Genomic DNA, 25690 nt, shown 5'->3' with positions numbered 1-25690 from the left:
TGAATGAATGGGAAATTACATGGAAATATAATTAAAGATTGACTGGCTGCTGGGGCCATTGAGAGGCTGTGAGAGAACATGAATGTGCAGGTTATGTGCCTCAGATATGAAGTGAATTGGATTGTTCAATGCATTGTGTAAAAAAAAAAAAAAAGTTGAGCCAACTTAAAATTAAGGCAACAAGCTTCAGCAGATTTTTGAGTTCTCTCAACTTATTTTTGCAGGAGATTCTCAACTTTTTGTTGTTTAAACTTAAAACAACAAGTTGAGAAAACTCAAAAATCTGCTGGTTGCCTTAAAATTTGAAGTTGGCTCAACTTTTCTTTTTTACAGTGTTGATACATACAGTGGGGTTCGAAAGTCTAAGCCCACATCTGGGATTTAAAATCTAATTCAAACTTAATTTAAAAGATTTAGTATTTTGAAAAATTGAAAGAGGCATTATGACAAAACTTATTTGAGATTCAGTTAGCAAATATGCATATCTTTTGTACAGAATGTTAAATGTTTCTGTTCTCATTGAAGCACAAGATGCTCTTTAGAACGTCTCAGATCATGCTGGAGAACATCAGGTTATGCAGCTTGAGGTTTGCTGTCATGAAAGCAACATTACAATAACATACCAAGACATTGCAATATACAAGTGAATGTTTTGACTAAGTTATAATAATATAATTTGTAATGAATATTACTGTATTAAATAAGAAAACAGCTAAATAGAAACGTTTGCACTGACAGTCTCCCACCATGTAAAATAATGGACATTAAAGATTGACTCGTTTTCATGGTTTGGTTTGACCTAATGTTGTAGAACTGTCTTATTTTAAACAAATCCCAAATTTGTACCCACATTTTTTTATGCGTGTTAAATGTCTGATTTATGCTACAAGCTAAACTCAAAAATAGAGCTCCAAGCAGCATTTTTGCAACATCATTGTACCATCACAAAAACAAGCCTTGCAAAGCTGTATATCAAAGGAAACAGGCCCTTTTTACTGTCACTATCTTCAAATAAAGAAGACAGGAGAGGCTTGTGTACTTAGAAGCTATTGAAGGGTCCTAGGACTTGCATTCATCTCTCAGGCGCTTTCATAAGCCTCATAGTTATTGTCCATATTTTGAACAGTTGCTCTAAAAGGAGACAAATCGCCACTTCCATCTCAAACTCTACGGTAAAACTGCAGTAACAAAAATGTCACAAAGGTTACTCTGAAAATCATGTTTCACAGATGCCTTGCAAAATAAACCATTAGAAGACAACTGAGAAAGTATTAACTCTTCAAAGCAGTGTCATACAACAATAGACTAGAATCTATAAGCAATCACTGTATAGCAATAATATTCAACATCGGGATACTTTATGCAGGCAACACCCTGGTGTACAGATGGGGGGATTTAAAAGTTGTAATGTTTTAATGAAATTAAAGTTCTATTAATTATAATTAATTGATGTTCTTAAGTTCGGTCTGTTTTTAAAGCAGACACTTGGCAGGATATGTAAAGTAAAAAAAGGGTTGAATAGTTTAGAATTTCAAGTTTTTTTTATATTGTATATATACACTCACCTAAAGGATTATTAGGAACACCTGTTCAATTTCTCATTAATGCAATTATCTAATCAACCAATCACATGGCAGTTGCTTCAATGCATTTAGGGGTGTGGTCCTGGTCAAGACAATCTCCTGAACTCCAAACTGAATGTCAGAATGGGAAAGAAAGGTGATTTAAGCAATTTTGAGCGTGGCATGGTTGTTGGTGCCAGACGGGCCGGTCTGAGTATTTCACAATCTGCTCAGTTACTGGGATTTTCACGCACAACCATTTCTAGGGTTTACAAAGAATGGTGTGAAAAGGGAAAAACATCCAGTATGCGGCAGTCCTGTGGGCGAAAATGCCTTGTTGATGTTAGAGATCAGAGGAGAATGGGCCGACTGATTCAAGCTGATAGAAGAGCAACTTTGACTGAAATAACCACTCGTTACAACCGAGGTATGCAGCAAAGCATTTGTGAAGCCACAACACGTACAACCTTGAGGCGGATGGGCTACAACAGCAGAAGACCCCACCGGGTACCACTCATCTCCACTACAAATAGGAAAAAGAGGCTACAATTTGCACGAGCTCACCAAAATTGGACGGTTGAAGACTGGAAAAATGTTGCCTGGTCTGGGGGGAAGTCTTGGCCTAATGGTTAGAGAGTCGGACTTGTAATCCAAAGGTTGCGGGTTCGAGTCTCGGGCCGGCAGGGATTGTAGGTGGGGGGAGTGAATGTCCAGCGCTCTCTCCACCCTCAATACCACGACTGAGGTGCCCTTGAGCAAGGCACCGAACCCCCAACTGCTCCCCGGGCGCTGCAGCATAAAATGGCTGCCCACTGCTCCGGGTGTATATTCGCGGTGTGTGTGTGTGTTCACTGCTGTGTGTGTGCACGTTGGATGGGTTAAATGCAGAGCACGAATTCCGAGTATGGGTCACCATACTTGGCTGAATGTCACTTCACTATGAGTCTCGATTTCTGTTGAGACATTCAGATGGTAGAGTCAGAATTTGGAGTAAATTTGGCGAATGAGAACATGGATCCATCATGCCTTGTTACCACTGTGCAGGCTGGTGGTGGTGGTGTAATGGTGTGGGGGATGTTTTCTTGGCACACTTTAGGCCCCTTAGTGCCAATTGGGCATCGTTTAAATGCTACGGCCTACCTGAGCATTGTTTCTGACCATGTCCATCCCTTTATGACCACCATGTACCCATCCTCTGATGGCTACTTCCAGCAGGATAATGCACCATGTCACAAAGCTTGAATCATTTCAAATTGGTTTCTTGAACATGACAATGAGTTCACTGTACTAAAATGGCCCCCACAGTCACCAGATCTCAACCCAATAGAGCATCTTTGGGATGTGGTGGAACGGAAGCTTCGTGCCCTGGATGTGCATCCCACAAATCTCCATCAACTGCAAGATGCTATCCTATCAATATGGGCCAACATTTCTAAAGAATGCTTTCAGCACCTTGTTGAATCAATGCCACGTAGAATTAAGGTCAAACACAGTATTAGTATGGTGTTCCTAATAATCCTTTAGGTGAGTGTATACACACACACACACACACACACACACACACACACAGTGCCCTCCAAAAGTATTGGAACAGTAAAGACAAAATTGCTCTGTTGGCTGTGGAGTCAAGACATTTACAAATTCTTGACTCCACAGTCAAGAATTACATGCATATTCATACTCATGCATATTCATACTCATGCATACTGAAGAATTAATGCATCAGGACACAGCTGATCACTTAGAAAGACCTGTGAGGCAACTGTTCCAATACTTATGCTCACATCAGATAGAGGGAAGAAACTCTAAAAGTGTTGATCTTTTTATTTGGTAAAACATGTGTGTTGAAATGGCTAATAATAAAATGTGACATTCTGTAGTTTTGTCTCATATTCATCTTTTAATCATATTTGCAAATGTCTTGACTCCACAGCCAACAGAGCAATTTTGTCTTTACTGTTCCAATACTTTTGGAGGGCACTGTATATATATATATATATATATATATATATATATATATATATAAAAACACAAAGACATTTTATAGGCTACTCTAACTCTGTGAAAATCAGAGTCAGAGCTCAATGTGAGACTGCAGTCATTTTCAGCACAAGTGTGACAAATGTTTTTGTGTGTGCGTGTATGTTCACATAGCAAGTGCCATAGATTGTTAAAAAAAAAAAAAAAAAAAAAAAAAAAAAAAGGACAATGCATCTCCAGTTCTTCAATGATCCAGCTGTCGATGATGGCATTTGGAGTCTGCGCGGTAGTGATCAAACTTATTAGAAAAACAAACTCGAACATGCACCAGTGTGATACGAACTGATGGAGACCATCTCTGAGAAAAAAAAAATATGGAAATGGAAATTAGGTTGTTTAGCATTTGCTTATGTCCCATTGGTTTACATGAAGAGGGCATTAATGATCAAAACTGCAGCCAGCCACCAGACGGTGATCAAATTTTGTCTTCAGTTTTAAGAACTTTGCACACTTAACAAGTGCCAAACTTTTACTAAGTTTTGTACTATTCTCATACAAAAATAAAAAATTATAATAAAACAAAAAAAATTGTTAAATACTGGTGCGTCGAGGCTCATTTTTCAAGGGTGTTGTGCTTTTGTTTCTAAGGGTCAAAACTGGACTCATCACTTATAACCAAAGACACAAAAAATTATTGATAACACTTTAGTTCAGGGATCAATTCTCACTATAAACTAGTTGCATATTAGCATGCATATTACTAGCATACTTGCTGTTTATCGGTACTTATAAAGCACATATTAATGCCCTATTCTGCATGACCATAATTCCTTAATCCTACCCTACCTACATTTAACAACTACCTTACAAACTAGTGAGCAGCAGCAAATAAAGAGTTTACTGAAGCAAACATTGTAGTTAATAGTGAGAATTGGTCCCCAAAGTGTGACCATATTCACACAACCATGCATTTTTGACATGTAGAATAAAATGTTTAGAAGGGTCTAGTAAAGTGAGAACGGATTTTCATATCTGAAGATCTCACACCTTCATCATGTCACGTAATCGGTCTTTCATTTAACAAATCCATTTCACAATCGGAGAACTTGTTCTCATGCTATTAAAGGAGAACTGAAAAAGGGAAGCACAAGCAATGTATTTTTGACAATGCTCTGTATTTATTGAATGTACAGTTATATTCTTTATCGAGGCAATAAAAATTACATCCAGAGTAATAATTTTCCCTTTAAACAAGGCAGACCAGTACATTATCTACATACAGTGTTAACAAAAGAGTGTTTCAGTAGGAAGGTAATAAAGAGACATGCATGCAGAGAGAGAGAGACAAACTATGAACTCATGAAACTGTAAGATATGTACTTTAAAGCTGTAACTGAGGCCGAGCAGAAGTTAGCCCTTGGGTAAGCATGTTTTGTCCCTTAAAGTCTGACTGCAGTCTTCACTGATTTCAGTACACACACCAGCATCACTCAGTTTGGCCCACATGTGTGATGGACCAGCCTGGCTTGGCCCCTGAGGATGTCTGATTATAGACTGAAATTAGCATGCTAATGTCTGCTTTGAAAGAAGAAGAAGAAGAAGAAAAAAACCTGTACCAACAACAAAGTCAATTTATAGGACATGCTTTGCAAGCATTAATAAAATAATAATAAAAGGTGCTAAAATCAAAAGAAAATTCTAAATCAGAACAACCACCTGAATTTTGTCCCATTTTAAAATACTAAAAAGTGGATTTCTAAATTACATGAATACAAAAAAGGAATTGTTGGGTTTTTAAATGATAAAATAGCGCCATTCAACCATTACTACATTCTATACACAAAACAGAACCATAATGTGATATAACATAGGCACAATACAGAATCATGTCACTGTAAAGAATCATAAATCATAAAGACAATCATAAAGTGTCTCACACACACAATATAAAATAAAGTTCAGGCCATAAAGTATTTGGGTGTTTCGCAGGAAAAAAAAAAAAAAACACCTTCACCTCAAGAAATCAAATGCCGGACCGGCAGCAGAAGACAGCTGAATGGTGCTTAGGTTGACTGTATAGTGTGTGTGTTGTTGGGACACTAGATCAGCCTAAGATGCAAGCAAAAACACAGACGTCACCCTCAACTTCTCCTCTAGTCAGTAGTAAAATTCATTTATGTCTAAAATGGAATGAATTATATGTATATGGATATAAACTCTTATGTGGTTTCGACTGAAATACACACATTAATATTTCCTGGTAGTATGTACAACACTAATGTCCCTCTCCAAAGATAATGAGACACGGAGAGAGGATATGTTTACATGCAAGTACCATTTATCCCTGTTCATACGAGTAAATAAAGCTATCGTCTTAACATATGAACACACGATATGGGCTGAGTCACAAACTCACGCGCACTTCTCATAGCAAACGATAGTGTTGTCCATCTCATCTCATTTCAGCCCTTTTGGCTTCTGGCCTTCTAAACTCTACTGTGCAGTGTTCATTCTCACAGCCAGCGCTTAACTCACACATACAAACACACACACTTTGTAAATTACACTGGGAAATATTATCATCCAAGCATGCAGAAGAACCGTCATGTCCATGATGCATTTTATGTTACTCGCTCAGCAAATGTAATTGTTTGATAATCATAAGTGCTGTAATCATTGTCTTTCTCAAAGTGCTTCCATTGAGATCATTATGCACCAAGCACACCAGTGTGAATGATGCTCGCTCAGCTCCAACTGCCTTAATATTACGCCGCGAAGCCCTGAGAGACACAAAGAGAATGAAAAAGGTGGGGAAAAGACGCACATGGACATAGAACTAAAAATAAACTGACCAAATATATGAAAGTAAACAGGAAGTGGGGGCGACAGCAGACCAGATTACAGTACGAGAAAGCAAAATCCAAACATCATACATTTTAATGGATTAAAAAAAGCCCTGGATTGTGGTGATCAGAGCTAAGCTGTAAAAGTCTTGCTTCAATCTCACATTAAAAACTCATCTCATATGCTCTGCTTTGCTGCATATTATGCAACATGACTCTGAATAGACCCTGATAAAAACCGACAGGGGATTTGTGCACAGCGTTCCTGACACTGCACCCAAAACGTGAGAAGATTCAACAGGGTTTGGCATGAAGTTTCCTAGACATCACTGGATTTCAGACAGTTTGAGATGCGGGATCAATGCCAATTACACAGAATCCGGATTAGATTAGATTAGATTAAACCAACCGATAGAGAGGCAGATACGGGGGAGGTATAGGAAAGAGAGTGAGTGGGATTATGGGATTTTAGAGTGCATTAACTAGGTGAGAGAGTTCAAGCGAAGTACATGTAAATGTGAGGCACTTAAACATTTTAGCATCATTGGACCCAAAAAAACAATATACACTTTTCAGAAAAAAATGTGCAAAAAATTGTATCTTTAGACCTACGGCTTGTCACTGGGGCAGAAACCTCAAACGGTCAATTTGGCATCTTATTTAGCCCTAAAAGTTATCACTTTAAAAAGAGCACATATTAGTACCCGAGTAGTAATAGGTACCAATATGCACTTTTTGGGGGCAGATAAGACACAAAGTTGTCCCTTAAGGGTACTGCCCCAGTGACAAGATGTGTAATTTTTGCACATTTTTCAGACAGTGTGTTCAGGACCTGATCAACATTCACAAGACCGGATGTTTCGTTGCTGTGGTGAAATGAATTGTGTTAGAGGTGCGCAAGCAATAGTCCATCTGTGCATTATTATGTAAACACGTACCTTTAAGACTAAGCCTATGAGCCTAGCATCACAGCGCCAGAATTCATTGCCAAATTTACACTGCCACCTTTAGGACAACTCGCTGCACTACCCAAAAAGCTGCAAAGTGCACAATATATAACCGAAATAAATAGAAAACCCCATCCCTCCGGTTTCCACAGGTATCTTGCATACAGGTGGTAGTATGAACACATTATTAAAGCTAGATAAAACCCACTGCGTTTATGGATTAAAACAGGAATTTGGTTAAAAAGAAAGTAAAAATGTTGATTCAGAGTTGATTCAGACATATGCAGGCTAAAAACAACAAAAAATCCTCAAAAAATGCATACAACTTTTAGTAATACTATATCTATTCTTAAAATCCACTGTGGACAGAAATAAGAAAAACTAATAAACGAACGGTAGTATCACTAGTACACTCCTGTAGTATCCGTCTCTGACTTGACGGAAGTGTTTGAGGTGGAGGAGGAGTCCAGCATTGAGGACGATAAATTGGCCATGTTGCTCCAGCTGTGGTTGGGGGAGGAATAAGGGGGTGTGCTGCAGTTAGAAGGGGGGCCGGAGCTGGGGCTGTCATTGGCTTGTCCCATCAGAGTGTCTTTACGAGAGCCTTTGCTCTCGATCTCCTGCAGATACTGAGAGATCTCTTCTGGCATGCGCTTCAGCTCTATTTCGTAGTCGCGTGCCAGACGGGCCTGATCCTGCAGAGAATTTGAAGGAAGGAGGAAAAAGAAAAACTTATGGAATCTTCAAACTAGGGGTGGTGATATGGTCAAAGATTTATAATGAGTGTTCAAATACAGAATGGAGTTCTCTTTTGCATCTTATTGCGCTTTTAAAATCTGTTGAATGTTTAAATTGGCTGCCTTAAAAATGTGGAGATGGTCCTCATTGCAGAACAAGATCCAGGGGGCGAAGTTGGATCCAGATCCAACTCCTCCCACCTTACATATACCTAAAGCTACCCGTCTCCACCCCCTGATCCCTAAACCCACCCATCTTCACGCCCCCTGGATCTTTGTTCTGCAGTGAGGGGCTACTGAAATTGTGCGCAAATGATAAACATTAACTCTTGTAACTGCAGTATTATGGCAGAAAATATACAGTAGTTCTTTTCTGTAAGGGATATTTATTTTAAATTTTTTTTGCCATGAATAAGTGGAATTGATCAGTAAAAGAAAATAATGTGAAAATGAACAGGGAATGAAGGCAGAATACATCTGTGCATGGACTGACCATAGGAACCTCCTCCTCTATTTTCTGAAGGATGTCCTTGTGAAGGGCTTTTAACTTCTCTTGACGCTTCCCTTGAGACACTTCCAGCTACAAAAAGAGAGAGAAAGAATTAAGGAAATTCATGAGGAAGATTGACCTTGTTTATTTGAACTTTTATTTGGTATGGCTCAGAAAAACTTTGTCCTAACAAGGTTTGGAGCACAAGCGATGCGTTTTTCTATCCAGAATTGATGAGACATTCAAGTGCTTGTTTACTAGACAGCTTTGTGGAGTAGGACCACTCAGAAGCATCTAATATCTACTGATTGCCTACGATTTTATTGTCGTCAGAGAATGTTGCCCATCATTAAGCATCGAGTTTTTGTGCAGTGTTCCACACCTCTAGCACTAGTCAGACCCACCTAGGTGGCTTTTCAGACAAGCATGTCGGAAGACACCAATCTAACTGGCTGCTCAGCTTAAGGTGCCAGACCACAAGAAGATAATATCTCAGATGATTATGCTTAGTAAATCAAGAGAAGTAGAAATTGTGATGACGTTCAAAACACTATTCATTGTGCATCTGAACAAGCAACACATTTATTAATGTAGTTTCATGCAGCGTTTTTAATAAAAATAGTTTTTAATTCAGTTCTTTTGAGGCTGCTTGTGTGTCACATATGGTATAAATACAAAGATATTAGATTCTGGTATTGGACCAAAGCCAAAATTGTGGTATCAAGCCAACCCTACAATGGCGTCACCACTAGTTCTTTGACGTCTGTTCAGCTTGTCATGGCCTTTATGCATTCAGTACATACAGGAAAAACTGAAAAAAACCTGACGATGAAAACTTGAGTGGCACCTAATTAGGACAAGGCTTAATGATTGTCTAAAAAGAGATATTTACATAACACTAAATTCATAAACTTTTCCACAACTCTACTCACCTGACGGATTAAGCTGACTGAGTCATTGATATGTTTCCTATTGATCTCATTCAGCTCCCTGCTGAGTGAGAAAATGACAGAAGGTTACATTCACTGTACACTACCACTGAGGTGCTGAGAGCGGCGCTGACCTTTTCCAAAGTTTCCAGTGATGTTAATGGCTTGATGAGCCTCAGCAGCACATGCACAAATGGTCTCATTTCACCATTTCACTCATTTCTCCCTTTCATTTTATCTGACAGTTTCCATAATAGGACAATAAGAAATATGGCTGCTTTATCAGATATCCCGAGGCATCTTATAACATGTCTGATTAAGATGTAGGTCAGATTGTTCTTAAAAGAAAAAAAAAAAAAAAAAAAAAATGGGGATGGGAACTGTATTTGTCTACATAATGAAAGTCAGTGGGGTCCAAATCAACAGTGAGACATGAGGGTGAGGATGATGATGATTTTCATTTTTAGGTGAACTATCCCCTTGAAGGCAGGTAGAGTCCATTCCTTACAATCCATTCACAGGTCACTAGTATTTCATTTGCATTTATCCTCAGCATCCATTGTGCTACTGAGACAAGCCACTTAAAAGTTTAGTTTGCCCCAAAATGAAAATGCTTTCATCATTTACTCACCCTCATGTTGTTTCAAACCTGTAAGACTTACTTTCTTCTTTAAAACACGAATCAAGATAAGATTTTTTATGATTTTCACTGTATGGACAATGGTCACTCAAAACTGCTTGCTACCCACATTCTTTAAAATATCTTCTTTTGTTTTCGGCAGAATAAAGCAATCTTTCTGAGTATGGAATGATAAGAGGTTGACTGAATTATGACAGAATTTTTATTTTGGTCAGACTAGCCTTTTAACCCTAGACTGTCACTGTCCTTGAGATAAGAAAAACTATTACTCACGCCTCAGCCTTGTCCTTTTCTGCTTTCTTGGCCTCAATGATGCTGTTCAGCCTCTTCCTGTCCAGAATCTTCTGTAACTCTTTCTTCTCTCTGTGGGTAGAAATGTGACATTTTAGCACGTGTCCACAAACACACAAATGCACCTCAAACACAAAAACACAGAAAAAAGTTCCTCACTTGTCACACGCATCCTTGAGCTTCTTGATCTGGGCTGCTTGGCATTCTTGGGCGATTTCCCTCAGTTTCTGATTGGCCTGATACAGAAGCACAGAGTCACAAAGAATACACATTTTTAGCAGTGTGTGTGTGTAGTGCCTTACAGAGCAGATGCGATCGCTGTGTCTTTGGGCTATTGTTGTGTCATACCTCTTTGAGGTGGAATTGTTTAGCCTCTTTCTCTGTCTGAAGTTGTGTCTGTCTAAGCATAAGCAGCTCCTGCATCTGCTCCTCTTTGAACTGGTCCATCCGTTTCTGCACCTCAAGATCCAGATCGTTCAATTCCCTCTGACTCTCCTCTGACCCACTGCACACACAAATAGCAAACATCTATTTAATAATAGATCATTCAAAGCGAACAGTCTCCAATGTTCTTTTAACGAAAGGCTAGCAACCTTTTTGACACTGAGGTTTCATTTTTTGGGAATTTTTCATTTTTCTTCAAAATATGATTTGACCCTGGAAATGAACAAAGTTAAAGAATTTTGACCAATGTAAACGAAGAAAGGTTCTGCTGTAAAATGTAGCAATTTTTCTGATTTGACACTATATCTAGGTCACTAATAAAATAAGCAAATTTTTGACAGTGGGCATTTGAAAACAGTTCAAAAGATCAGATGTTCTATGAAAAGGTCAGAGTATCTGGCTTCTCATACAACTTATAATGAAATAAAGCAGTCTGTGTTTAACCATTGGTATCGCTCCTTGCTTTAAACAAATGTAAAATATCCATCAGAGTCCATTCTCCACTTCCATTATTCTCTGCTAAACGCAATGTTCCTCATGAGAACTGAATATTCATTTCAGTTTGGCTGCTTTACCACTCTGAGCTCCTGACTTCTTGATCTCTCTATGATCATTGTATGAATTACAGCACTCAAGCACAATATCCACCTAGCCAACATTAATGAAGGTCAAACGGTTAATGTTGAATCTAAATGTCCTCACTTTTTCTTCAGACTGGAGCGCAGACGCTTCTCCATCTGACTCCGTTTCCTCTGGAGGTCAGAGTTCAGCTGACCACAGCGAGTCCTTTGTTCCTTACTGAGAGCCCACACCTGAAACACAAAAACACATTCTTTAAGTTATTGTTGAAAAGAGACTAGCATAGTTGCAGCATTTGTCAGAACGCTATGGCTCTGATATAAGTTCGCCATTCTTATGCCACAGCACTGTTGACTGCTCGATACATATTGGCTGATGATGTTTCAACGTGTTGATTCATTTTCGAAAACTGCATGGTTATAAAGTCATTCCAGGTCTTGAGGGTTTTAACATACTATATTACTTTAGCAAACGATCTGACCTTCAAATAGCCATACAGCTCAGGAAATCTACTAACACCATTGCTATCTATCATACAAAATGACTGGATTCTGCCTGAACAATATTGCCAAACAACAGCAAATATGTCCAAGCCAAGGACCCTTTTCACAAGACTGTGATGGTGCGTTTCAATGGTCATCGGCATCGTAAATCGTAAAGTTTTTTAGATTTTTATTTTTAAAAAGATGTATGTACATTTATAACACTATACTTTGTATTATATCAACTTTGCTCAAATGACAAAAAAACTAGTTAATGCTAATGCGAGGGTGTTTCTACTGCAGCATCTATGGGAGGGACGGTAAATTCTCTCTTCTGACTGCCATTATCAGTCACTCAATTTTTTTTCCATTTTTTGAAAGTTATGAAAACAATATCATGGAGTTTTTCTTCAGCTATTTGAGCAAATGGGAATGCAAAAAATGTTTGTGGTACTCTCCCATTCACTGCTCTCAAAGTTAACCCAACTATGATGGCTTCCGCTGCTGAGAAACCCAGAAATGTGAAAAAGGTCCTTTGGATTGATCGGTCTATTTACCACAAGCAAAGCCTATCAAATAAGACATGCTCGCTACAGTGCATGTTCAAACATACTAGCAATGCCTGGCAATATGCTAAAACACCCTTTCCATCCAGGCTCTCTCAACCAAACATCAAAGCTGGTTTTGAAGAACTGAACTTCTTTTTTTATCTAGGCAAAATTATACGTGCATATTATCTGGTTAAATGTGACCATGACGGTACATTCCCTACATAACTGCAAGTGGTGTTGCAAGAATAGAGTGCTTTTGACCTTTTTGAGATGTTTCTTTTTCAGCTCCTTGAGTTCCTTGCATTGCTTCTTCAACAGCTTCAGGTAGGAGTTGTGCTGTTTGAGCTCATCAATAGACTGAGGTTCGATTACTGCAAAACACAAACAGATACAAAGCTTGTCCGTGATCTGCAACACCTCTCACTCAGCACTACGAAGAGGGCTGATGAAGATGAGTGTACAATGGTTAGATGAGGGTGAGTGAATCTTACCTTTAAGAATATTGTTGATTAAATCTTCTTTTTGGCCTAAAATATATTACACACAAACACTCAGGTCACTTAATGGACATGACATGCATATTCACAAGTAGACAGAGGTATAACGGTTCACGGTTCAGTACGTATTGCTGTTTTGAGGTCACTGTTTTGGTACAGTTTAGTTTGAGAGTGGGGGGGGGGGGGGGGGGGGTGTATTCTTAATTAGAAATTTTCATTAGAAATTTTCACTAGAATTCACTAGCACTTGGTAACAGTTTGCCTTAACTTAAAAAAAAAACTGTTTTGAAATGCTAATCAAATCAAAGTTTATTTAGAACGCGCTTTTTTAAAACGACATTTGTTTACCAAAGTGCTGTACAAGCACAATCAAAATAAAACAAATTTTACACACTAAAAAAAACAAACAAAAAAACTTCTCTTTTCAAACTAAGTAAACATTTTTATTAAATAAAAATAAAAAATATGTAAAAAATAAATAAAAACATACATTGCAGAGAGCACTTTAAACATTACCCAAAAAAGGTCAGTTGAACAGAACAAAACAATAACACAAAATATGTTAACAGTGTTAACATATTGATTTATTTATTTTGTAAATGTAGGGGGCTCTATTTTATTTCAGTGCATTTAATGTTTATCAGAAAAAAAAAAAAAAAAAAAAAAAAAAAAGATCAAGATAAATTTTGAAGTCCAAAAAGAAATGTGTATATTTTAAAAATACATTTCAGTAAATAACACTATACTCCTTTCTGATGCGCTCCATCTTGCACTTGGTGAACATGATGAAGTTTAAGTTTAACCATGACTCACTTGCTGATAAATTAAACTAACTGCCATAAATAAACCTAGTCAAGAAGGCTCACCAACGCCTCTTCTTTCTTAGGACACTGAAGAACCACCTGTCTCCAATCATCCAGCGGAACGTCTACCGGTGTGCAATTGAAAGCATCCTGACCAACTGCATCATAGTCTGGTATGGGAACTGCACAGTTGCTGACCGCAAGGCACTGCAGAGGGTGGTGAAAACCGCCCAACGCATCACAGGGACACCACTTCCTGCCATTGAGGACGTCCAGAGAAAACGCTGTTTACGTCGAGCTCGCGGCATTCTTAAGGACTCCTCTCACCCTGACCATAGACTGTTTAACTTACTGCCTTCTGGGAGGCGCTTCAGGAGCCTCCGATCAAGGACAAGCAGGCTCAGGAACAGCTTTTTCCCTACAGCTGTTTCCCTACTAAACTCTGCCCAATGATACCCCCCTCACACACCACCACAAACTCTTCACCCCTCCCCATCATTAAAATCGGTTAAAAAACATCCACACACTGAGTACTATGCACTGGAAATTTTTATTTCTATGCACTTTCAATGTTCATTGCACTAGTGTTTATATATCTTAATGTATAGCTTATTCATATCCATTTGTAATTATATTCATAGTTTTTGCTCAGAGTGTACATACATTTACTGTACAATCCATCTGTATAGTATGTTCATATCACCCATCTGTATATCATACTGATAGTATTTAAAAATTTGTAAATTATGTCCATAGTACTACTGCCTTATCTGTATATTCTGTACGTATGTAACACATTGTAGGCACTGTATATCCTGTACCTCTGCTTATTGCACTTCTGGTTAGATGCTAACTGCATTTCGTTGCCCTGTACCTTACATGTGCAATGACAATAAAGTTGAATCTAATCTAATCTAAAAAATAAATAATTCTAGAGATCCAAAAACTTCATAATATTTTTTTTTTTTATTCATATAACATGACATGAGAACTAAATTTAAAAGGGAATTCCCTATAAAAGCCATTTATAAAAGCTTATAAATGGTTGTCCGCTCTTAACCATGCTGCCGATTCAAGAAGATAATCAAACGTCTTCTGCTATGCTTTGTTTCTGTAGTCGACAGCACTGTGAAGTCTTTGGGCTTGTAGAGTGACGCACGGATGCAAAAATTGACACAGATGAACCTTGCACTGTGCATTAGTGCAAGTTGTCACACCAAATGTCTTTGTAAAAATTTTTTTAAATAAATCTCTTTTGGTAGAGAACCACTATACCTCTAATAGACATCAGTACAGAAATGAAATGACTGAAACATTATGGCCAAAACGCAAAAATGGGGGTGGGGGGTTGGAATGAGCGTGAGCAAGACAGCAGGAAAAACAGTGACTGTTTCTGAGGTGAGACCAAACCTGATGCAGGAGGGTTCATGACCTCATTGAGTACAGAAGGATGTGTTGGAGATGGTAGAGGGCAAATAGGGTCAACAGAGGTCAAGCAGCCAGTGTCAAACTTGTCTCCTTCATCTTGTTTTAAAGGTCCACCCTGTAGACACACAAAGTATGTATTCACTTAATGGCTGAAATATCTACAAGATAGTTAGTTCATGTACAGTGATGTAATAGTAATAGGAACAGCTCACCCAAAACTAATTTATTCCAAACCCATTAAGGAGAAACAATGAAGAATACATGTCACTTTTTAATGTAGTTATAATGAATGGGAACTGGAGCTTTCAAGATTCGAAAAATATGCTAAAGTACCATAAAAGCATCACATGCACAATAATAAACTCGATCAACTGATTAATTGAAAATATATGAGTCAAAAGAATGATCTGCTGAGGAATAGGACTGAATATTGATGAAGGAAGCCTTGGATATCAGGATTATCAATGAACAACAAAAACAAAAGTTTGGAATGACAAAGATGTGCAAATGAAGATTTATTGGTTTCATTTTAGGGTGGACTGTAAGTTCAAATGGGAGATCACTAAGGGGATTGGTTGGCTGCAGAAATTCAAATTGGACAAAAGTCACTATTACCAGAATTTTATTTAGGCTACTGCAAGATATTTACTAAATGATAGATACCTATCTAAGGTAAAGTCGAAAGGAGTAACTGACCTCAGTGAGATCCTCCATAAGTGCCAATAGCTGCCTTTCTCTCTGGACCAGCAGAGAGAGATGTTTGATGGGGTTCGTCAGAGCCTCTGCATACTCTACACAAAAACAAGAGGAAGACAGAGGGACAAGAGTAAGACGATAACGAGTGGTACAGAGGGCAAAGATCGGGACTTATAACTGAAAGACTGCTGGTTTGAATTATACTCTGGGTGAATTATTTTAACATTTTGTTTTATTAAAATATATATACACAAACATTTGTATTTGCACGGCAATATATTTGACCAGCTGCTAATATTACAGTACATCAATGTAGCAGATTATAAACTCATTGTCATGGTATTCATAGTCCCAAAGAAACCTCTCCTACCTTGGTGTTCATTGGGAATGTAGTCTTGTGCCTCCGTGTACACAAGTAGGGATGGCAGCATGAGCGGCTGGTTCAGCTCATTCTTCAGACAGATGTAGTGATATCCTAATAGACACATAAACACACACATATAGCAGATGTAGACTGTAGATATTTAGTACAGTATCACACTAACAAGTCTGTTAGATGACTGCCTCGTACTGGCACAAACCTGGGCGCAATGCCGATACTGGCAAGATGCGATGGCCAATAAACTTTCCGTTTTCTTCATACACTGCTACTCGCAGAGACGCAAGGGTGGGCAACACCACCTAGAAAGATAGAAATTAACAGCATTTAAAAAAAAAAAAAGTAGACTAGTAGAGTATTAAACAGCTTCACAATTTTATGCATGACAGAATTGTCATTTTAGGACAAACTTTTCTTTTGGATCAAAGTTAAATTCTGCTAGACACATGACAGACTTTTCATTTGTTACCTTGCTGAACACAAAGGTTTCATCATCCCAGACTGGGTCCAGAGAGTTGTTGTTAGAAGTTTTTGTTCGATATTTCCTTTTAGTGTCTGCCGGAAGTCCAAACATGTCCACCTCCACGTAAACACCAACCTTCTTATCGTTCAGAAACTGACCTGAGATGATCTATGTATGCGAGGGAAAAGTGAGAAATGACATGATTGTGCATATTAATTTGAAATTACAAAGTAAAATAGCTGACTATTACTATATCTTTAAACAGCATTCTACATGTGCACAAAATACCTTGATTTTAACCGTGTTGGCCACGATGCCATCCACAATGTCCATAGTAAAGGGGTCAAAGTGTTTGTCTGTGCGTCTCATGAACTCTGGCTTCAGCAGATAACCACAGTTGCCGTTATATTCAAACACCCCCATGTTCAGCTGCATCGGCAAGTCTGAGACAGAGAAGTAGTAAGCTTATTTAAAGATTTTCAAGGCTCCTAAAATATATACAAATATAGAAAAAACAACTAGACAGAAGGAAGAAGACTGTTTGCATAGCTGACCGAGAGTTTGGAAGTTTAGCGCCACCATTTGGCAACCCACGTTCCAGAAGAGCTGTGGCATATAGTTACTAGAGTCCACACGAGTCCCTTTGGGGTAGATCCGACTCAGCTGCTTTTTATTGTATCTGAATACAGACATTTTGCTCAGGAAGAACAACATTACTTGAATATAAAAGCGCAAACACGTACACACCAAACATATATAACTAAAACTATGACTGTGTCCTGATTCGTATATTTCCACTAGTGATATCCAGTCTAAAACTAGAAAACACTGAAGATGTGCAATACTATACCTACAATATGGTAGGAAGAATTGTTGAGTAGTATAAATAAATTAACTGAAATGTGGATTGTATATGATTGACAGGCCAGTTTACATTGACATGATGTGCGTAACTGCACAAAAAGACGCTATTATGACATGGTAGTATGTACCAAAACTTGCCTTCTCTACTGCTACTTACAATAATTTGTCTTCACATACTTTTAGGAGATATTACATGTAGTTAAACTGGAATGCAGTCATTATCTGCTGACTAAGGCTGGTGAAGGATACTCAACAAACTCGCTGGGAGAGTTCTTTAATGTGTCCATGCCTTTGGTCTCCACAAAAGATGACATCTCAAAATACTTATTCCTCTCTGAAAAAAGATAGAAGGATCAAAGTTAAATTCTGCTAGACACATGACAGACTAAACAATGACTTTGTGAAGTGGACAGATAATTCTGTCCTGGCTTCTACTTGGTCAACACAGTACATTCAGACATAAAATACACAGCATAGTAACAGATATCATGACTCACTGGTTGCCACCTCAAAGGATTTGAATTTGACAGGTTCTATGTAGTTGACCAGCGTAGACATCTCCTCTGTAGCGTTCACCTCACTGTATGCAGTACCCTGAAACAGAGAGACACGTCAAAGTCACTCTAAAAAATGCTGGGTTAGATACAACCCAGCGATTGGGTTACTGCCCAGAAGGTTGGGTTTGTCCATATTTTACCCAGCGCTGGGTTGTATTTAACCCAGCATTTTTTAGAGTGAGAGAGAGAGACAGAGAGAAGAATAGCAAACATAACAGATTGACAGAAGTTACCTCATCAGTGTTGTTGTGTTTCTTTGGATCTGGAATGGGTTCCTCTTCCTCCTCTTCTTCACTATCCCCATCTCCCCGATCTAGAAATTAGTATTTAAAAAAAAAAAAAAAAAAAAAACGCACACACAGACACAGAAAATTTAATACACACCATAAATGCATTAACCATGAACTTCCATACTGGTGCCTAAGTGACATCAGAGTTCATCCTGATTGGTTGAGACCTCATGTCAACTAGGCACAAACCCACCAATAGACTTGCGGATATCAAGACCTTTGGCCATCCTCTCTGCAAGCTTCTCGTCCCCATTGGACATGAGCTGGCCCACCTCCCCATCAGACAATGGACAATCTAAACACAAATCTCATATTGAATGGGTTTGGATGTGAAATGAAATCGGTAAACAGAAAATTGTATAATGTGTATATGAAATTGCTTGTAACTGAATGGGCCAGAATAGTTTCAAGCCAACAAAAAGAGTGAAAACTATAAATAAAAGCGACCCTAACGCATTTTCAGTGCAGTTGAGCTGCAAAATCTAGCTAATGCAAGTGTTCAAATTAGGCTCATCACAATAATCAATATATCGACTTATTGCACAATACATGTACATGACCTCAATCATTTTTGGTGACAATATATTGCCCATTATATTTACATAATGTGTATATGTTTTTTTGCTTTCCACTTGCGCCTATGTCTTTTGCAACTTCTCATACATGTAGTCATGAGGTGCTAGTTCAGATTTAAAAAATGCTTCAAAAAAAAAAAAAAAAAAAAAGTTTCATCTGCAGATATGGCCTTAGTTAGGGATCTGTGCCTTTGTGCATACGGACATCTGATGGTTAAGTAGGGATTGTGTTTTTCAGCAATAGTTAGCACCCTTAAATTTACAGAGAAATGAAGGTCAGGGAAAAATCTGTAGATGGAAAAATCTCCATACAAGTTCTTTGTGTATTTTTCTTGTTACTTTGCACTTTGTTAGAAAATGTTTATTTACTATTTATTCAAACTTTTTAAGGTATCTAATATTTTGATACTTAATTTCCATGATCTAAATATTCTTAAGAATTAAAAGTCATTTGAAAGTGTATAGGCCTTCTTGCATTATTATGCTGTTGAATTATGATATATATATATATATATTCAGTGGCATAAAATGATCTTAAAATGACAATAATATCGCTTATCACAATTATTTCTGGGGCAACGTAGTTGTTATCGTGACAGGCCTAGTTCAGATTGTTTCAAAGTTGTAAATGCCATCATTTTCAGCCAAGAAAGTGTCAAGAAGAGTAAATGCTGACAAATGATGACAAAGAAGAGTAAATGACATATGGTTCATTAGCTAACTTTCTAATCATGCAGATATGAAAGAGATGTGCAATAAAATGGCCCATGAAAATAAGTGATGAAATAAAAATGATGCCAAAATAAAATGTTATGCTTTATCATAGAAGATCAGATGTGAAATGGTTGTTGAAGACAGTAATACTACATAAGACAAAGCAGTTCACAGTAAAGGTTCGTCATTTTTTCTTCACTGTTCAGTGTGTGAGCTTGCTTTCAGACTGATTCAAGCTCACGTCATGGGTTTGAGACTTATGCACTAAAAGAACTGGTTGGAAAGAGCCATTTAATTGCAAATCAGACATCACAGATTACACCTGTTGCTGGGACAACAAGCAGGACAATACAATAATGCTGAATGCTGATGGAGGAAACCACTGACATGCACTCTAAGAGACCGTTCACACAGAGGATGTTTTTTGTATTCCACTATGTGCATTCAAGGTAAAACAAGTTTAGACTTTAAAGGGGCCATGACATGGATTTTCTAAAAAAATATTTTAACATGATCCTTCACAAAAGCTTATAATTTACTTTACATGTTTTTGTGCAAAAAACTTTACAAGTTGATTTGCAAAAATGACCTTTATTAACCTTGATTCTCTCAAATGATCTATGCTTATGCCTGGTGGGGTGTTTTTTTTTTTTTTTTTTTTTCCTTTTTTAAAAATGCAAAAACACATGTGAATGGACCCAATGTGTGATGAAATGGTATCCATACTTAAATTATTGTTGTAATTGTTTTGATGTATTGGCAACCATTTCAAATCACAGTCACTTTTGTGTTAGAGAGGATCAGGCTAGGTTTCGGTGTGTCGCGTGTGTACACACCATTCAAAGGTGAGGACTGTTCATCTGCCCCGTCCTTGCGTCTGATGCTCCCACCATTAGAGGCCCTGTGCTGATGTTTCTTCTTGTTCTTGATCAAGATCTTCCCCATGAGTTCCTGGGGGCTTGGCAGTTGTTGACCAGGATCCAGCTGTAAAAACAAAAACATAAAAATCTACTCTCATACTAAAAATAAAAGTTGACTACTCTCAATTTTTACAAGATTCTCTTAATTATGATTGCCAAATCACTGCATTCCATGGTCAAATATTTTTGTAATGACAAAAACTATATAATTACTGGCTGTCCCAGCCAGCCAATTTCCTACACAGCTGTTATATCACTGCATTGGTCTCTTTTTCACAATAATTCAATGATTTTCAGGCCAAAGCAAGACTTTCATTTAATTATTTTTTCTGGTAGTCATTTAATACTTTGGAATCAAACTGCATTAGGATGATCCAAGACCCCTTCACTTTTACTGGGATCCTGACTACCCTTGTCTACATTTATCCTTCGATAATAGACCATCCTTAACTACAAGTAAAGTTAGCATAAGTTTAACTTTGACCTTGGGTTTAGAAAAGTTAGCTTGAAAGTTTATAATGATTTTAAAACCTTTGAAAGTGTTAAGGTGATATATAGACAGATAGATCGATTAATTGATTTAGAACTTTGCTCCAAAAAACAATTCCACAAAATTAAACTAAAATTTTGTTTTATAGTTATTGAATAATTATTGAAGTTTGCCTTTTTACGGTGTTGAAGAACTCACCGGATATTTCTCCAGGGGTTCAATGAGCAGCGCATCCCCGAACATAGAGCGACAGTACTCTGCCATTTTAGCCTGCTGCTTTGCCCTAAAAGACCATATAATAATCAAGATAAAAATTCACAGGATAAAAAAAGAAATATGCACACACTTATACTTACGAGTCCACATGATTTTCAAAGGACAGGATGAGAGGGTAGGGAGACGTCTTGAACGCACTTTCAGCGATGGCCTCGATCACTTCCTAAAAATGCAAATATTGAAACTTTACTCTCATATCTCTCATTGCAGTTCAGTGTGTGTGCAGTTTAAATAAAGCAGTTTTCATTTGACAGCAAAGGTGCAGTCACAGTGAAATTTTGCAGGCAAAAAAAGGTTCCTTTATCTATTGTCAATAGTGCAGAAATGTATGAAGCTCAGCTCACCAGAAGCTACTTTCAAACCAAGCAGCTTTCTGTTGGTCAACAAGGCAAATTCATGAGACCAACTTGAACCCTTTGCAAAATCTTCACACAGAAATCTTGCAAAATTGCCGATTGCAAGGATTCCTACTGAAATTACTGTATTTTGTCCATGACAATTTGCAGAACAATGGTAAATGTGGGGCCATAAACACACCTTGAACGATATCTCAGTTGTCATGGTAAAACCGTGCGTGATGATTGGCTCTTCTTCAGGTGGGCGGCCCTTCCAGCAGTCCAGCTCTATACAGCGGCATCCTGTCAGCAACACCTGCCTGTACATCTCCACTGATGAAAGGCCCGTCAACTGACCCACTGAAGGGGGAAACCACAGACCGAGGTCACATGTGTGCCTTTATTACCATATTTGTGTCTATGAGAGTGTTTATGCATTTGCATACTTGTGAGGTACGTGTTGTGTGAAGAGTTGATGAAATAGTGGGACAGGGGTTGGTTCATATCATCGATGATGTCCAACCTCTCAGGAGGAACCACAGAGTTCTCCTCGCCACCAAGATACTTTGTGAAGCCCATCAGGGAGATCTGATCTGCTCACGCATGGACAGGTGAAACAAATCACCATCACACTCATCATCACCATGTCTAAATGTGCATGTGCTTGTGCGTATTTGTACCTCTCTTCAGCTGGCTGGTGTTGGTCTCATATCTCTCCATGAGCTGGTGGACTTGATCTCGCTTGAGTGGTGGGTAAAGAACCTCATTTAGTCGAGAATCTCTCTGCTTGCGATTTATAAAGTCCATCAGCTGATCCAGAGACAGGAAGGGCTTCCCTTTGGAGCCACTGGGTACACACAGTGAAGAATTAAATGAGTCAAAAACATTTTGCAAAGAATCTTTACATAATATTTAAGACAAAGTGGCCCCAAGACATATTTGGACACACTTAATAAATATCACTGTATTAGAATCAAAGCATCAGTAGCATTTCGTTTTTCTGGACCCTTTTTACATGGACATGTTCCACTACTGTTGCATTTTTTAATTATTTTGAATAGTATTTCTAATTTTTTAGTGAAAAGGTTGCTTGAAAGTGTGCCATTTTTCTTCAATATAAATGCTATTTGGTTAATATATTGAATAACATTCTTCTTTTAGCATTCATACATCAATAAATGTGGCCAAGTGTCCAAATGCAATTTGGGGCTAATGGATCTGTCATTGCTGTTGGATTCTGTCACTCACAGCTCCACGAAGATACGCTCCACCTCTGGTCTGGGACTAAGTTTGTTGAGAAAGTTCTGGAACATTTCCCAGGTGAAGTCATCTGGCTTTATACTCTCCGCCTGAGGAAAATAAATGAATGAATGAATGACTAAATGAATGAATGAAAATGAAGAAATGAATCTTATTGTTAAAAGTGAAAGCAGAGGAAAATTTTCATAATTTGTGAATGTGTCTGCAGTGTATTTTAAATAGAAAATGACAAAGAAAATATGATTTTTCTTGTGTTGAAATAAAGACTTTGATGTACTATATAGGCATATAAGTTCAAACATTATGAAAATTTAAAATGTAGAAATGAGACCCACAGTACAACTCATATTTCGCATTACACACCGGACAGTACTAGCACAGCACAGTTCAACATTTGTTCTGCACTACGAAGTGAATTGTGCTCGTTTTCGGGGTTGTTGATATTGGTACAATGACTGACTAGAATTTTTTTTTAAAGGCACCTCATGCTAAACAGATAATTGTCCCCTGGCGTACAATATGGCCTCTTTAAATTTCTCAATTCATGCTGAAGTACAACCAGCAGAGGGCAGCATAAGACAGTGAACAGATTAACATGTGGACATGTGCTGATCTAAGACCAGCTCCTCTGTGTCGAAACTGAACCATAAAAGGCCTGATTGCAGATCACCATAGAGTGGCAAAGAAAAAGAAATGATAAGGAACATGTTACATGTGAAGACAGAGCGAGATGCAACAAGAGATTGGACTAAAGAGATGATGGGTGTGGGTTACTTGAAAAACAATGCATTTATTTTGAAAGAACAAAAGAGACAAAAAAAACAGACACAAACATGTCACATGGAATCACAGCAGACAGACAGTAAAGGGTAAAACTGAATGGTTAAATGTGTAATAACTTGTGATGGGTGCATGACTGATTGATTACCCTGCTGTTGATCAGACCGCAGTGCTCCAGCGCCATCTCCACACGTTTCTTATCGGAGAACATTTTCAGGATGCTAAGAGAAGTGAAAGAGTAAGAAAAAGAAAAGAAGTGAAAGCAATGATGAAAGAAGAAGTGGCGAATTAGCAATGAAAGCCCTGAAGAACTGGAAACACAGCTATGTTTGAGTAAGACAGATTGTGTTTACTCACTTCTTCACTGGGACTCTCCCATCCTGATTTACCTGCAGCTTCAGCTTGGTGTAACTATGAAAAATGACACAAAAAAAAGACAGTTGACCGTATCACACTGGTTTGGTTATCCTCAATCTTTCTCATTAGTCTATGCTGATTATTTGCACTCATACATCTAACTGAATCTTAATGTCAGTAACACTACAGACTCTTAGAACATCAATCAGCACTTTCTCAGACTGAGGAAAAGACTATGACAATAAGGGGTATTTTATTTTGCCTGGTATGGAGTTGACCTCAAATCCTGGTTGTAGACGAGGATTTAACATGAATAGATTACCCAAAATTAAAAACTGTGTCGCTTACTCATTATCGAGTCTTTAGGACTTCCTTTCTTCCATGACCGAGGACCAGCGTTTTCAATTTCATTTTTGGGTAAACTAACCTGACCATCAATTACAAAACCAACCCTGAGGCAAACCCAAAGTTTTACATGAAAACTGGCTCGACTTTTGTCAAGTCCAGTCAAGGCTTGAGCTGAGAGGATTCAAGAGTCAAGTCAAATTGTGAGAAAACAGGTCACATTATAAAGCACAATTGCGAGAAAGTCACATAAGTCACAATTACTATAAATAAAGCTGCAACAAGTCTTCATTTTAGACAAGGTTGCAATTCCGAGAGCCACAAAAGCCACAACAGTAAGACAAAGTCGCAGAGAAAAAGAAAAGGTAGCATTTGAAAGATATACATTTGCAACTAAATTGAGTGTCACAATTGCGAAATACAGTCACAATGACAAGAAATAAAGTTGCTTTGTGAGATGTCACATTTTCAAAAACATCAATTAAAAGAATTAATCACAAGCAACGGTGCAATATAAAGACCAATGAAGTGGATGGCCACTTTTTCTGTATTTGTGCTACACTAACATGTCACTTGGCCTCAAACAACAGCTTCAGAGTCACACACACGCACACACACACACACACTACTCACGCTTTGAATAAGAAGATGTTGCGGGAAGCATTCTGGGACAGTATGTTTGTGGCAAGTTTAAACAGCTCATCAGTCCACACCTGGAAACCCAATCATAACACCAAATAAACGTTCGTAAATGAGCTCATACATTTATTATGTAAATATGATAATCCTACAAATCAATCAAACTTCATATAAATCAAACAAACTTCAACGTTAAGCTTTTAAAGAGAGAGAGGGAAGAAAATATCAAACGAGAGTCATCTAATGTAGTTCATTCAGAGAACACACTTGCAAAGGTAGAAAGCGGAAAAACAAGACAGAAAGAGGGAGCGATAGCATGGACATGGTCTCTAGGTGACAGGCCTGTCGTCGTGGTTACCTTGCAATAGCCATCCTGCACAGCTAGGAAGCGGAGGAAGGAGATGTTGACCAGGTCATTGCCGTAGACGATACTTAGCAGGCTTGAGCATGAGTTGCTATCTCCTTTGCCCAAACCCAGAATATCACGCATACGTTGGTCCTACAAACACAGGCAAACCTTACCACCCACGTGCACTGATATATGAAC

The 25690-nt window shown here is 38.1% G+C and overlaps 1 protein-coding gene across 3 annotated transcripts in view; it reads right to left on the bottom strand.

Moving 5' to 3' along the window:
• Positions 1–4705: 4705 nt before the first annotated feature.
• Positions 4706–25690, bottom strand: part of plcb3 (phospholipase C, beta 3 (phosphatidylinositol-specific)) — a 66566-nt gene continuing 45581 nt past the window's right edge. Inside the window, exons 4-34 of one of the 3 annotated variants that reach the window (XM_079421286.1) lie at positions 25502–25642; positions 25138–25217; positions 24160–24213; positions 23951–24023; positions 23011–23111; positions 22443–22609; positions 22209–22355; positions 21965–22122; positions 21508–21590; positions 21350–21434; positions 20578–20725; positions 18646–18747; positions 18396–18475; positions 18103–18199; positions 17855–17939; positions 17296–17420; positions 17030–17184; positions 16748–16909; positions 16481–16580; positions 16270–16374; positions 15900–15994; positions 15186–15318; positions 12967–13002; positions 12737–12846; positions 11566–11675; positions 10768–10924; positions 10579–10655; positions 10402–10491; positions 9492–9552; positions 8563–8649; positions 4706–8027 (exon numbers count right to left, since the gene is read on the bottom strand). In XM_079421286.1, the coding sequence (XP_079277412.1) occupies positions 7737–8027; positions 8563–8649; positions 9492–9552; positions 10402–10491; positions 10579–10655; positions 10768–10924; positions 11566–11675; positions 12737–12846; positions 12967–13002; positions 15186–15318; positions 15900–15994; positions 16270–16374; positions 16481–16580; positions 16748–16909; positions 17030–17184; positions 17296–17420; positions 17855–17939; positions 18103–18199; positions 18396–18475; positions 18646–18747; positions 20578–20725; positions 21350–21434; positions 21508–21590; positions 21965–22122; positions 22209–22355; positions 22443–22609; positions 23011–23111; positions 23951–24023; positions 24160–24213; positions 25138–25217; positions 25502–25642 (3495 nt within the window). In that variant the 3' untranslated portion in view covers positions 4706–7736. The remainder of the gene's footprint in view (positions 8028–8562; positions 8650–9491; positions 9553–10401; positions 10492–10578; positions 10656–10767; positions 10925–11565; positions 11676–12736; positions 12847–12966; positions 13003–15185; positions 15319–15899; positions 15995–16269; positions 16375–16480; positions 16581–16747; positions 16910–17029; positions 17185–17295; positions 17421–17854; positions 17940–18102; positions 18200–18395; positions 18476–18645; positions 18748–20577; positions 20726–21349; positions 21435–21507; positions 21591–21964; positions 22123–22208; positions 22356–22442; positions 22610–23010; positions 23112–23950; positions 24024–24159; positions 24214–25137; positions 25218–25501; positions 25643–25690) is intronic. The other 2 variants (XM_079421287.1, XM_079421288.1) reach the window with 2 other exon arrangements.

Source organism: Barbus barbus, assembly GCF_936440315.1.
Source record: "Barbus barbus genome assembly, chromosome: 1".
Taxonomy (NCBI): domain Eukaryota; kingdom Metazoa; phylum Chordata; class Actinopteri; order Cypriniformes; family Cyprinidae; genus Barbus; species Barbus barbus.
This window is presented reverse-complemented; position numbering and strand designations above follow the sequence as displayed.